Raw genomic sequence first — 12314 nt, 5'->3', positions numbered from 1 at the left:
CAGTATGATCTGCACAGGAGGAAACTCAGATCACTATAGAGCCAATGCTTAAGAGTTCAAACAGTCACCACTAATTTCCACTACAAAAGCCAAATCTGTACAATGTAGTCTAAAAAAGCTTAACTCTAATTAGGTGTCAATGATTATATGGTTTACAGTTAAATTACAATCCTATTAGTCCTAAATTATCTTTCACTGCTGGGAATACCAAGGTACCCCTCTCAAGGTTAATGGCAAGGACACAGCGTACACTGCTTTTACATGTAGTTTATTAAGTGCTGAAGGCTGTTACAATGACATTAAGAATCTCACTTATGCAGAATTCTCATGCTTCCATTATTGCTAGGGCTGACACTTAGCACATTTTACCTTGTGAGTACCTTAACCAATGCACATGGAGGATCAAACTAGTCAAGGAGTTGGAAGGAGGTTGGGGATGGGGAAGGGGGAGGACTGGACTGGGACAGGCTGAGACTGGAAAGGACAGGGGCAAAAGGCTCTTGGAATGGAATTCAAGATTCCTGAGTTTCCCCCTCTGCTGTCAGCAAATATCTGTAAAACCCATTATCAAAGTGTGTCTCCCATTCCCCTCTAGTGGCTGCTCCACATAGAGGATGACAACCTACTATTGCTATCAGTTATTCTATTAGCTCAAATAGCAGAGATCTTTGTCATGGATCAAAAAGTTCCAAACCTGCTGATGACATATATGGGTGTCAATGTTTTGACAGAGTGGATTAGTAACTGAAGCCAGATCTCCTGAGTCCCAATCCAGTAACTTAACCACTCAACCAATCTTCATCTTTCAGAATGCCATGATATGGGCCTTTTTGTCTTTATCAGTGATCTCAGTTCCAGCCTCATATATGCAGGTGTCAATTACCACATAGTGTTTCTTGAAGAATTGCAATGAACTTTTTCTTACAGGCATTAATGGCCTGATTTGAAAGGTGCTGAGCACCGGTAGCTCCCACTGACTTCAGAAGGAACTCTGGGTCAACGGCACTTCTGAAAAAAATCAGGTATTAAGGGTGAGATTTTCAACTCTGTCCCCACTGAAAGTAATGGTTAAGCTAGAGTTGGTGAGGAGAAAAAAAAAAAGAAAAAGAAAACCATGAGAAAAAAGTGTGCAGAAGTTTTTCAAAAATGTTTTTACTTTTTAAAAAATCATTGATTTTTTTGATTGTCAAAACATGTAAAAATGTCAACCAACTATAGAGTTGGTGCAAACCCCCAAATATTTTATCAATATTGAGTTGCTAAAAATGTTTTGGTTCCCCCCACCCAAATCAAAAATTGAGTTGTTAAAAATGTTAATCAAAAACTCCAAATTTGGGAAATTTTGACCAGGTCTAGTTAAACTTCCTTCCGACTACAATGACAACAGAGCCTGAATACTTAAATTCAATAAAAAAAAACTATCTAGAATATTGTGTGTCATTCTTGTTCATGTTCATTTCTTTATGCAATGCTTGAATATTGATTCCCCCTTCCTCACTGCTATCAAATTCTTCAGCTTCTGGAAATGGGAAAGGTTTTGTTTCTGGATGCTCTTGCGTGACTTCTAGACCAAGTTCTTGAGGAGCATCAACATGGTTCTATTAGTGGGGAGGAAGCAGATCATCATTTTTAAATCACATTGTTCCTCCTCCCACAGTTCATCCTCTTTCTGTGGTTCTTCCTGCTACAGATTCTGCTACTTACAGAGATGTTGGGTCCTGGCTTTTGACCTTACTTACAAGGTGGAGAGAGAAATCTCATTGTCTACCTCTTAGCAGGCTTGACTGATGACTTCAGAAAATAATAGTCTTAGATGAGTTGAAGGCCAGGTTAACTGGTACTTAAGTGATGAGACAACACAACAGGATAGAGAGTGCAAATTGAAGTGTCTACTTGGAAACAGTGGTGTGCTTTTGTTCTACTGCGTATCTGCCAATGTGAATGTTAGCACCCGGGCTGTCCTGCCACCTACTATTTGATTTCCTCTACCTAGCTTGGTCCACTCTTGCCTGGCACACGAGCCACCAAAGTATCCACAGTGGCCCTTGCAGTGGAGGTGGGGTCACCACTGAGTATCGTGTCTTTGTAGAACCGGCAGCTCGTGGGTGCAGCACCAGAGTGGCGGTTTGCCTCTCACACCTTGTAGTAGGCATTCTGCAGCTCCTTCACTGCATTATGTCCCGGTGATGGCCCCTTTCTGTCATGCATCGTGAAATCTGTCCATAGGTATCATAATTCCTATGGCTGGAGCGCAGCTGGGACTGGACAGCCTCCTCTCCCCAAATACTGATGAGGTCCAGCAGCTCAGCATTGCTTCAAGCAGGGCATCACCTGGCACGTGGAGCAGGCATTGTCACCTGGAAAGATGCACTGAGACCACTGCATGCGTCACCAAGCAAACAGGAAGGGGACTTTCAAAATTCCCAAGGAATTTAAGGGGTGGAGACGGTTGGGCACCTGAGGCGATGACCAGAGAGGCGAGAACAGGCATTGTGGGACACCTCCCGGAGGCCAATCGCAGCGCTGTAATCGACCAGGGTGTCTACACTGGCATCGCAGCACTGTACCCCGGCACAGAAAACTGTACACCTCTTGTTGGGGTGGTTTTCTTACAGTGCTGCAACTGCAAAGTTTCTGCACACTAAAAGTCTTGGCAATGTGTACACCTCAGGAGTTACAACACAAAAAGCTGTTTTCTGCGCAGAAACTTGCCAGTGTAGACAAGGCCTAAGACTGCTTTAGGTTTCTTCTTCACATAGATTTTAAGAGCAAAAATTTTCCTCTCTAATCCCCTCATTCTAACTCTAATGTTCTGTTTGGTTTATTACTAGTCAGCTCGTTCTGCACATGTAGAGTTCTCATTGAGCTGAATAGTAATAAACCAAGCAGAACATCAGAGTTGGAACGAGGGGATTAGAGAGGAAAATTTTTGCCCTTAAAATCTATTTCAATTTCAAAAGAAAAAGAGGGAAAGGTTACAAATACATAATGTTGTGAAAAACACCCTGGGACTTAATTTCATGCAATCCTGGACCAAATTTTGAACTAACTTCTTCCCTCTGCATGGAGTCCTGTGATGGATTTCTAGTTTTATTCATGGCTTCATAGTTTATAATCAAAAGTCAGTGATTTCAACTGAGTTCCATTTGGAGTTTTCAGATTCATCAGAGCTCCTAACCCAGCATGAAGCTCAAAAACGTTCAACTCTGCACCCTTTCCAGGCCAAAACCTCCCAACTTTCACATATCTCCAATCACAGCAATAAAAATAAAATAGATAAACCTTGGAATGCTAAATATACTGTCAGATGAAGGTTGCAAGTAGAACTGGTTGGAAAAAACAGATTCAAAACTAAAATTTTTGTTTCAGATTGACATTTGCACATAAAATGACATTAAAAGGCTATTTAAACTCAAAATTTCAATTTGAAATGAAACGTTTTGGTGTGAGTCAACATTTTGAAATGAAATGTTTTGTTTCAAATTAACGTTTTAAAATGAAACAAAACATTTTCATTTGAATATACATCTAGAAATAAATTGTTTGTTTTGAAATGTCACTTCAGAAACTCAAAAACTGTCTTCAAAATTGTTTTTCAATGACAAATATTTGTCAGAAAATTTTCAGCCAGCTCTAGTTCACACCAGTCATTACTGATAAAGTGACTATATTAAAACAAAACAAAAACAAACAAACAAAAACCTGCTTACAGCAAATTCGTACCCTCATCTCTTCTCAGAGAACATACTTCTGTATTTTACTCCTACTTCATGGCTATTGAAAGTCCCAAACTCAAATTCCAGATGTGACCATCCCTGAAGTCTGGGGAAGTCTTGAGTTAAATCTACACATTATGACCAACTTCTATCGCTATAGTAGGCCAAACAAAAATCCCCGAATCCAAACACTCCCAAACTGTAGGGAAGTTTGGACTGAGATCCAGAATCAAACTTCACAGCTGGACCCTAACTCTACAACAGCTGAGACAAAACTCAGAATCCAGATACTCTAACCTAATTTCTGTTTTAGCAACATCATTCTTTTTGCAATGGGGGGGGAGGTTCAGTGAAAATGGCATTCCTAACTGAGTTTGTTTGTCATGCGTTCACTGTACAAAAGTATAGCAAAAAAAGGTCATGCTCCCTAAGTCACCTTGAATTCCTAGGGAAATAGTGGGCTATACAAAAACATCATGCGCTCAGTATGGTGCCAAGCTGACAAGTGTATGATTTGAAAAATGAACGTGGTGATTTTGAGTCTTTTTACACGTGAATGTGATGTGTGTGAAGAAGAGATAGGTGTAAAACAAAACCTTTAATCTGGAGATCCCCAGTCTGAGGATGAGGGTTTGAAATGTGTATCAGAATTTTTCAGCACTGGTCAACTGCAGTGTGAATGGCTGTGCCCGCCCCCCAACACTATTATGGCTTCCAATCCATCATTTGATACACTTGGTGTAAATGCACATTCCATGGAAGAGGAAAAGAAAAGTTACTCTTGTTGCTAAGGCACTGAACTGGAATTCAGAACATCTGTGTTCAATACCAAGCCCTGCCAAAGAGATGCTGAATGACTTGTAGTCAGTCAGTCTTTTAGTGCCTCTGTTTTCCCACCTGTAAAATGGGGATAGAAGTACTTTTCTACTTCATGTGGGTATCGTGAGGCTAAATAGATTATCAATCATTATTAAACACTAGTCATTGTTTGTGAGCCACTCAGATAACATGACGCTGGGGACCATGTAAGTAGATAGATAGATTAATCATTTCAGTTGTTGGGTTTGGTGTGTGGGTGCTTACAATACTTTGTGTGATTTTTGCTTGTAATTAAAACCGTTAACATGACTCCTGGATGTATGAACAAGGGAATATCAAGAAGGAGTAGGGAGGTGGCATAACCTCTGCTTGCAGCATTAGAGAGACCATTACTGGAATTCTGTGTCCAGTTCTGCTGTCCACACTTCAAAATGGATGTTGATAAATTGCAAAGGGTTTGGAAAAGAGCAACAAGAACAATTTGAGGACTGGAAAGCATACGAGACTAAAGAAGCTCAATCTAATTAGTTTACCTAAGAGGAGGTTAAGGAGTGACTCTTCACAATGTATGAGGACCTACATAGGGATGAGATTCCAGATACTAGACAGCAGAAGAAGTCAGAATGAGATCCAATGGTTGGACACTGAAGCTAGACAAATTCATACTAGAAATAAGGTGAACATTTTTAACAGTGAGAGTAATTCACCATTGGTGCAACTTATCTATGGATGTGGAGGATTCTCCATTACTCGCAGTCTTTAAATCAAGCCTGGGTCCCTTGGTAAAAGATATGTTGTTGCTCAAATAGAAGTTATGGGCTGGATGCAGAAATTATTGAGAAAGGTTCTCTGGACCCTGTTATGCAGAAGATCAGGCTAAATGATCATAAGGGTCCCTTCTGGCCTTAAAATATGTGAAAGTGACTTGCCTAAGGTCACAGAGTAGGTCTGTGGAACAGCTGGGAATAGTCAGTGACAGAACTGGGAATGAAACCCAGGAGTCCCCAATCCATTGCTCTAATTACTAGACCCTTGTCCCTGTGGAGCAGAACCTTCTTCATTTCCAACTCAGGGGAAAAGAACACAGCAGCTCTGGCATGCTATTGAATAAAGATTAAGAGGAACTAGTTATATATTTAAAACCCAAAATTTAACTCCTCATTTATTGCTCTCTTATATAAATGACAAATAGTAGAATTTCCCTTCTTCTGTACCTTAGCCGCACTAAATAAGAATAAAAACTACACATCCTAGCTTAAGTCAGATTTGCATTAGCTGCTCTTCTAATAAAGCGGATCAACTTTGCATAATGGTGAGCTCAATGACTGTGGGAGTGGCACTGCCGTAAAAAGAAATGAGAACTGGGCCTGCTATGGTGCCAACAAAAATGCCACAAGCAGGTAGTTTCAACTGAGACTTTACAATGCATTAATTTAGTCAGTATGCCCAGCTCTGCACTACTTTGCATCTTGTAGAATCGTTTATAAAACTGTGCAGGCTAGGTGTAAAAAAGCTACCAGATCAAAATACTCACATTTTTACACCAACTAGGCACCCATGTAAATAACTACACAAGGTGCAAAACCACGGAGAGTCAGTCAGACCCATAGGTTTTCCATATGCAGTATTTTTAAACTATAAAATCTTAAGGTGAATTTTCAGTACTTGTGAGAGGCTTAGTTGCTGGCACCAGAGACTTTTGCCAACAGACTTGCCCATTGTGTCTAGCCAGTGCTCCACAAACCCACTTTGAAAGGACCACTGCTAGTATGAGAAAGAAGTTTGACCCTTCTGTCCATTGGCTTCTTTGCTGAAATTGCTAGTTCTGATGCGGAGCTCTGTCCCCCAGGAATTACACTGAAGTTGTCAACATATTTCAGTGAAATTATGAAAGGTGCCAGCCTATGTGAATTCCTGGAAGGGTGGGCAGAGTCCACCAGAACAAAAAGCCCTGCCCCTCAAATGGGAGAGGGACCACAGCCAGGCGGTGTGCACCTTCCTGCAGCAGCCACTCATGTTACGAGAGAGAGGCAGAGGGCAGGGCAGCTTTCATATCCTGGAGCACTCAGTGGGAGGCACAAGAGTGGGCAACACCATGTGCTGGGTAATACCACAGTGTCCAGCCAGTCCCTCTGACCATAGTTCAGGAGATCTCCAATTCTGGTGACAGCAGGACCAATGTCCAGTTCACCCAAGAGGCCTCCACTTTTACAGAGATCTGAGCTATACAGCAAGGTCTCAAGGAGGAGGTCTTCACCATCTGGCTTGAAAGATGCTAGCTAGCCTATTAGCCTCTAGCACTGCTCTGCTGCAACTGCTAAAAAGGATGCCAGTTAGTGCCAAGGACAGTTATCTTTTGGAAGCCAGACTGAGAATACCCTACTCATGTCACTGAACAGCCATCAGAACATAACCTTTGGTGATTACTGACCTCGGCTGGATTTGAACAGACAAAAAAAAAGCAAGCTCTTATGATTGGTCCCTGACCACTTCATTCCCCCAAGCAGAGATAACGACAACACAGGAACATTATACTGCACTAATGACATCCCGTTAATTTTTCTTTGTTTTCTTGTTGTTTCCCCCTCAATAGGAGTGTTATTCAAACATCATAATCTTGAATGCAAGCAAAAAAAAATTGTACATTTTGTTTCACTCTGACATTAACAGCTGTTCGATAGTAATGGGCTTTAAGTCTGTACTGACCTGGACCAGATTTGAACTAGTGACCTAGAAGTGAAAGGCTTGATTATCCAATTACCAATCCCCTGAGCCATGTAACCCAACTGCAAGCTAGGGGGGCAATGGGGCCAGTTACACCAGAGATGAGTTTGGCCCATTCATGGCTTTGCATTCTGAGATGAATTACAAGTTCAGCCATAGCATGGATGTGATGAGCAACCCTTGTTCTTTATCTCGTTGGGGAAATGGTGTGTTCTATACAAGACACCTGTCTGCAGAAAACAGAGAATGAAATAGCTGTTTACACTTCTAGAAAGTTCTCCTGAATAATAAAGGATCCAAAACAAACAGAATGATTAAGTTAGATTTTTCCATTTCGATTGTCCACATAAGCAAATGAGAACTGAAACTATACAAGCATCTAATTTCATAAAAATATATATGAGTCTAATCTACACTGATACAGGCAGATTGGATTTACAATGGTGTGACTGAGACAGAGTGACTTTGCCAACTTCAGTGGAATTACTTCACATTTACACTAGTGGACCTAAGACCAGAATCTGGAACTTTAGGGCCACATCATCAGGACTGGCCAATGGTCCCCTGGGGTCATTCTAGCAACCAGGGATCGCTGGAGAGCAAAGGAATAGCCAGCTAAGCTCTGTTTTCCTTGACCATACCCCGTACGCTGATTGGGGCCAGCTAAGGGTGGTGTAGCTGTGGCTAGGCTGGTCCTACACTGGAGAATTGCTCACGGGTCTGTTACAGTCTCTTTAGTGGCTGCTTTGTTTCAAGCAGCACAAACTTGCAATCAGATTTCTGAATCAAAAGCCTTTGGCTCGGCAGGGGAGCAACATGCACGAGGTGGGGGGCCCTCACAGTTCTAGCCCCCCCCCTGCTTACAACAATGGGGAAAATGTCAGTAACTTTACACTTGGGATTACATGGTGCTTTATAAGATTCCTGATGTTAAGATTTATTCCCAAATGTTGGGAACTTGGGCCAAATTCATCTCTGGCATATGTCTATTGCCATCAGTGGGCTTACATCAGGCTATGCATTTGTGTCCTTTATGTTTGTATTCATTTGTTGTACCTTGTTAAGAATATGGATAGGAGGTATGTTCTCCTACAAGAAGTACATCAGAAAGAAAGAAAAATGCTTTGCAATCTGTTCCTTTGTATATTTAGATAGGAATCAGAGTGTAGCCTTGCCCTATCCTCTGTGTCTTCTGAAACCTGTCCCTGTCTCTCTCATCAGTTAGCCCTCCTGCCTCACAGCACTCCAGTTCTTTGACAGTGCCTCCTGATTAGAGCTAGGCAGGGTTCTCTTTGGAGCTCATTAAAGCCAATCTTTGTTTTTATAGCTTGAGTGCTAGCACAGGTAACATGAGGCTCCCTCTCCTCCTGCCGGAGCTGAGCATGCCTGCTTGTTCCCGGGCACTGCTAGACTGTTGCTTCACCTCTGCATTATGATATAGTTATCATCTATGGTATAACATACACCTATTGGTTCTTTCCCACCTGCCTCAGATACTGTGCTTAAAGCTGAAGGAAAATATGGTCCTTCCAAGAAATACTGATCAAAAGTGAGAGCTTAAATTCCATTTTAAAAAAATCCAATTGGCCTGAAACAGGAAAACTATGTGTTGTACTTTGGAAAGGGAAAAAAAAGTGACATGCCCTTTAAAAGGTATATTGTCTCATCCAAAGGTTAAACACTAGAAAGCCCTGGAGAGTCTTTATCACTGGACAAATCACTTGTTTGACCTTAATAGTCTACTACTAAAAGACAACAGCAAGAATATCCTCTAAAGACCTGCCTCTCTGTATCATTTAATGAGCGTGTGCTAGATCAGCCCCTTATGTTTCTCATCTGGCTTTTGGGCCAGGCTGACCTTTTTACAGCCAAAGACGCCCTCATTAAGACAGCTGATCTCTTAGTAAATGTTACGGCTTGTCAAGAAGAGCTTTAATGCACTGTAAGTGTCTGTGAAACAGTCGTGTAACAGCCTCGCACAATTTCCTGCATCAGTACCCTTTAAATGTCAACCTGCTTGAAGGAATGAGCTGTGGAATTCCATTAGCCTCCATCATTAAAGTATATTTGCAGAGATTAATAATAAAACTTCAGAGAGGTGATATTAATACATAAAAGGTATTCTCAGAGAGAGAAATATGTCTGTTTTTAACTATCACCATAGCAATGAATGGGATTTCAGAAGATAAATATTTTTGTATTGATATATATTTATGTTGCTACTCGAAAATTCTCTGTGCTGTAGAGAGCATGGCTTTGATTTGAGAACACAGGAAAGGTAGGGAATTAAAAAAAAGGTTTGCATTTTTCTGTTGTCCTTTTACAGACTCATAAAGCAGACGAGCTCAATCTTAAATTTAATTTTTGCAAGAAAGATTATTGTTAAAGATGCACAATTCTCTTCAATTCTCTGTATCAAGGAAGTACAGACCAAAGACCGGGACACTTCATTCATTTTTAGCATGCTATCTAGTAGCTGGCTTATTTTACAGCAATATGACAAGTGAACTGACATGTATGAGGATATCACTGCATTTTTTAGTTCATGTTTAACTCTAAGAAGTAGTAAAGATGTTCCTAAAGAACAGCCACTATTTTGCAGGATACTAAATTCTGAGCTACCATAGCCAAGTAGTCTTTTAGGGTGAGATTTTTAAAAGCACTTTGGCATGATTCATACAGGATGAATCCGTGATGCATAAACCAATCTCAAAATCAAATTTCTCTCTCTATCCGCATTTGTAAAACACAGATCCCACCCTGTACCTGCGGTTGCTAAACAGCAAGTATATCCAAGGACCATAATAAAATTCTACTTATGTTTTCCATTTTATGCTGTAATGTGATATCATGAAGTTGACAGAGGGGAACATAAAATAAAAACCACTAGACACTTTACCAAATTTTCAAGAAAGTTATTTTGAATAGGTCTTTTCATTTCAAACACAAATTAGTCAAAAAATTGAGAAAAAATTCTAGCTGCCAATAAGACTTAACCCTAAAAATTTGAGAGAGAGTACAGATTTCTGTTTGACTTACAAGGGAGAAGGGGCAGGTTGGAGGAAGGCAAAATGAGCCTCATAATGGGAACCCAGTTGTAACATCAACTACACAGAGATTACTGTAATAGACCATTTTTTCTACATCCTTGCCCTGGTAAAAAGTGCTGTAAAACACAGCAGCTTAAGCATCAGCTCTAAGACTAGCCTCCAGCTACGAGGGTGCTGTAGCCGCTACCTACTCAACTGGCCACAGGGCTTCTCAACCAACTTGCTCTACATCTCTGTCTTAGTTGCCTCATTGGCACCTAAAGGGGGAGATTTTCAAAGGCATTGACTTTCAGTGGGAGGTGCGTACCTAACTGACCTTTGCGCCTTTGAAAATATCCTCAAACTGTTAATAATAAGGCTAAGAGCTTCAGATGGCAAGTGCTATAGCAGTGCGATGTATTGTTATTGCCATTTCTTTATCAGTCAGGGATTGGACTGAGCTGTTGATTAGCCGAGGAGTTTGAGGGTTTCCGGTTTTCCTCCGGATAGGCCTGATCCAACTGATGTCAATGGAAAGACTCCCGATTTCACTGGGTTTGGAATCAGACCCTATATACCTAAGGATGTAACTAATACAATTTATTATGCTTTGAAATTGTGGCAAAGCATTTCTATGTGGGCCCAGCCCATGAGAATATTCAAGAGGGAATAACTGTGCATTGGTGGAGTTAACTGGCACCAAAGCCAGGAGCTGCATGGTTTAATAAGACATTTTAGCATCACTGAAAAGTTAGCTGGAAATGCCATGGGGAGGAAACAGGACTCTTACCTGGTCAAGTCTGTTGTAGAAATCTATACTTGCTGCACACAGGTACCTCCCGAGCAGTGTGGCATGGGTAGTAAAGACTGTGGCAACAGGAAGTTTCCTAAATCGAGAGAGGATTAGCCCAGCTCCTGCCTGCCATTCATGAAAGTGAGCAATCAAGTTGGGCTTGTCATCAAGCTGGCTGGTGAGCTGAAAACAATGTGAAAGGACACATGTGAAGTGCACTGCCTCCTGCTTGTCACCCCCTTCTCAGCAGCCCCCAAGTGTCTGCTTACTTCTGAATGAAGAAAAATCCTATAGCATTCTACTTGACCACAGCCCTGACCAGTCGTTAGAGTTGGCTGGCTGTGAAGAGAAGTACATGCTGCACCATGTCCCCCAGTGGCACGCTCACCCAGGGAGCTCTGAGAAACACAATCTTTCATTATTCTTTATATTTTCTCTTTTGCTATTAGACTCCAGTTTAAGAAAACCATAAGTGACTCAGTGTTAATTGTTTGAAGGAAGATAGAATCTGGCAACTTTGGGAAGTAAATTGCCCTTGGCTTTCTGTGTGGAGGCAAGGACAGTTTGAGAGAGATCACCTGGTTGCTGGTCATTGGTAGGGAGAGGGCGAGATCACTACAAACAAAGTGGTATCAGTAAGAACTCAGACACCCAAGAAGAAACCTAGGGTAGAAATGACATTAAAGTAACACCACATGCCAGACATGGCTTTCCATGGAAAGAATGCCGTTGAACTGACCAACAGAGCACTTTGCAATCAGAGATAAGCTACAGCCATGAATTTGGATCCAGACTAGGAGTGAAATTTCTTACCATTGGAGGGGAAGGTTTCAGATCTGTGGTTTCAGTACAATATATAATAGAGGAGTTACTGAGATTCAAATTTGATTTGGATCTATATCAGATCCAGATTTGAAGCCACTGTTGTTCTAGACTTTAAAACCATACCTCTTTAAAGAACCAGGCAGTCAATGATCCAAAGATCAGTGCATCGTTGGCCTCTCTGTCATTAAAAGGGATTCCTATGTTGCATGCATCCCAGAATTCTCCTTTCCATCTGTCCAGATTCCAGGCTGCCGATCCTATGTCAAAGAGCATAACGTATGGGCTGCCTTCTATCAGCCATCTTCCAAAAAATACCTGTTAATTAGAGGCAGAGGCGTAAGCAGAAAAGGCCAATTTCTCAAGGAGTGGCCTAAACTGAGCCAGCAAATTTTGCATAGAAACCCGAAT

The 12314-nt window shown here is 41.3% G+C and overlaps 1 protein-coding gene across 1 annotated transcript in view; it reads right to left on the bottom strand.

Annotated features, from left to right (window-relative positions):
• GYS2 (glycogen synthase 2) overlaps positions 1-12314 on the bottom strand; it is a 70651-nt gene that overhangs the window by 43324 nt on the left and 15013 nt on the right. Inside the window, exons 3-4 of the mRNA XM_044993590.1 lie at positions 12030-12221; positions 11079-11264 (exon numbers count right to left, since the gene is read on the bottom strand). Of these exons, the coding sequence (XP_044849525.1) occupies positions 11079-11264; positions 12030-12221 (378 nt within the window). The remainder of the gene's footprint in view (positions 1-11078; positions 11265-12029; positions 12222-12314) is intronic.

Source organism: Mauremys mutica, chromosome 1 (genome assembly GCF_020497125.1).
Source record: "Mauremys mutica isolate MM-2020 ecotype Southern chromosome 1, ASM2049712v1, whole genome shotgun sequence".
NCBI lineage: Eukaryota > Metazoa > Chordata > Testudines > Geoemydidae > Mauremys > Mauremys mutica.
Note: the sequence above shows the minus strand (reverse complement) of the source record. Positions and strands in the feature narration are given on the sequence as shown.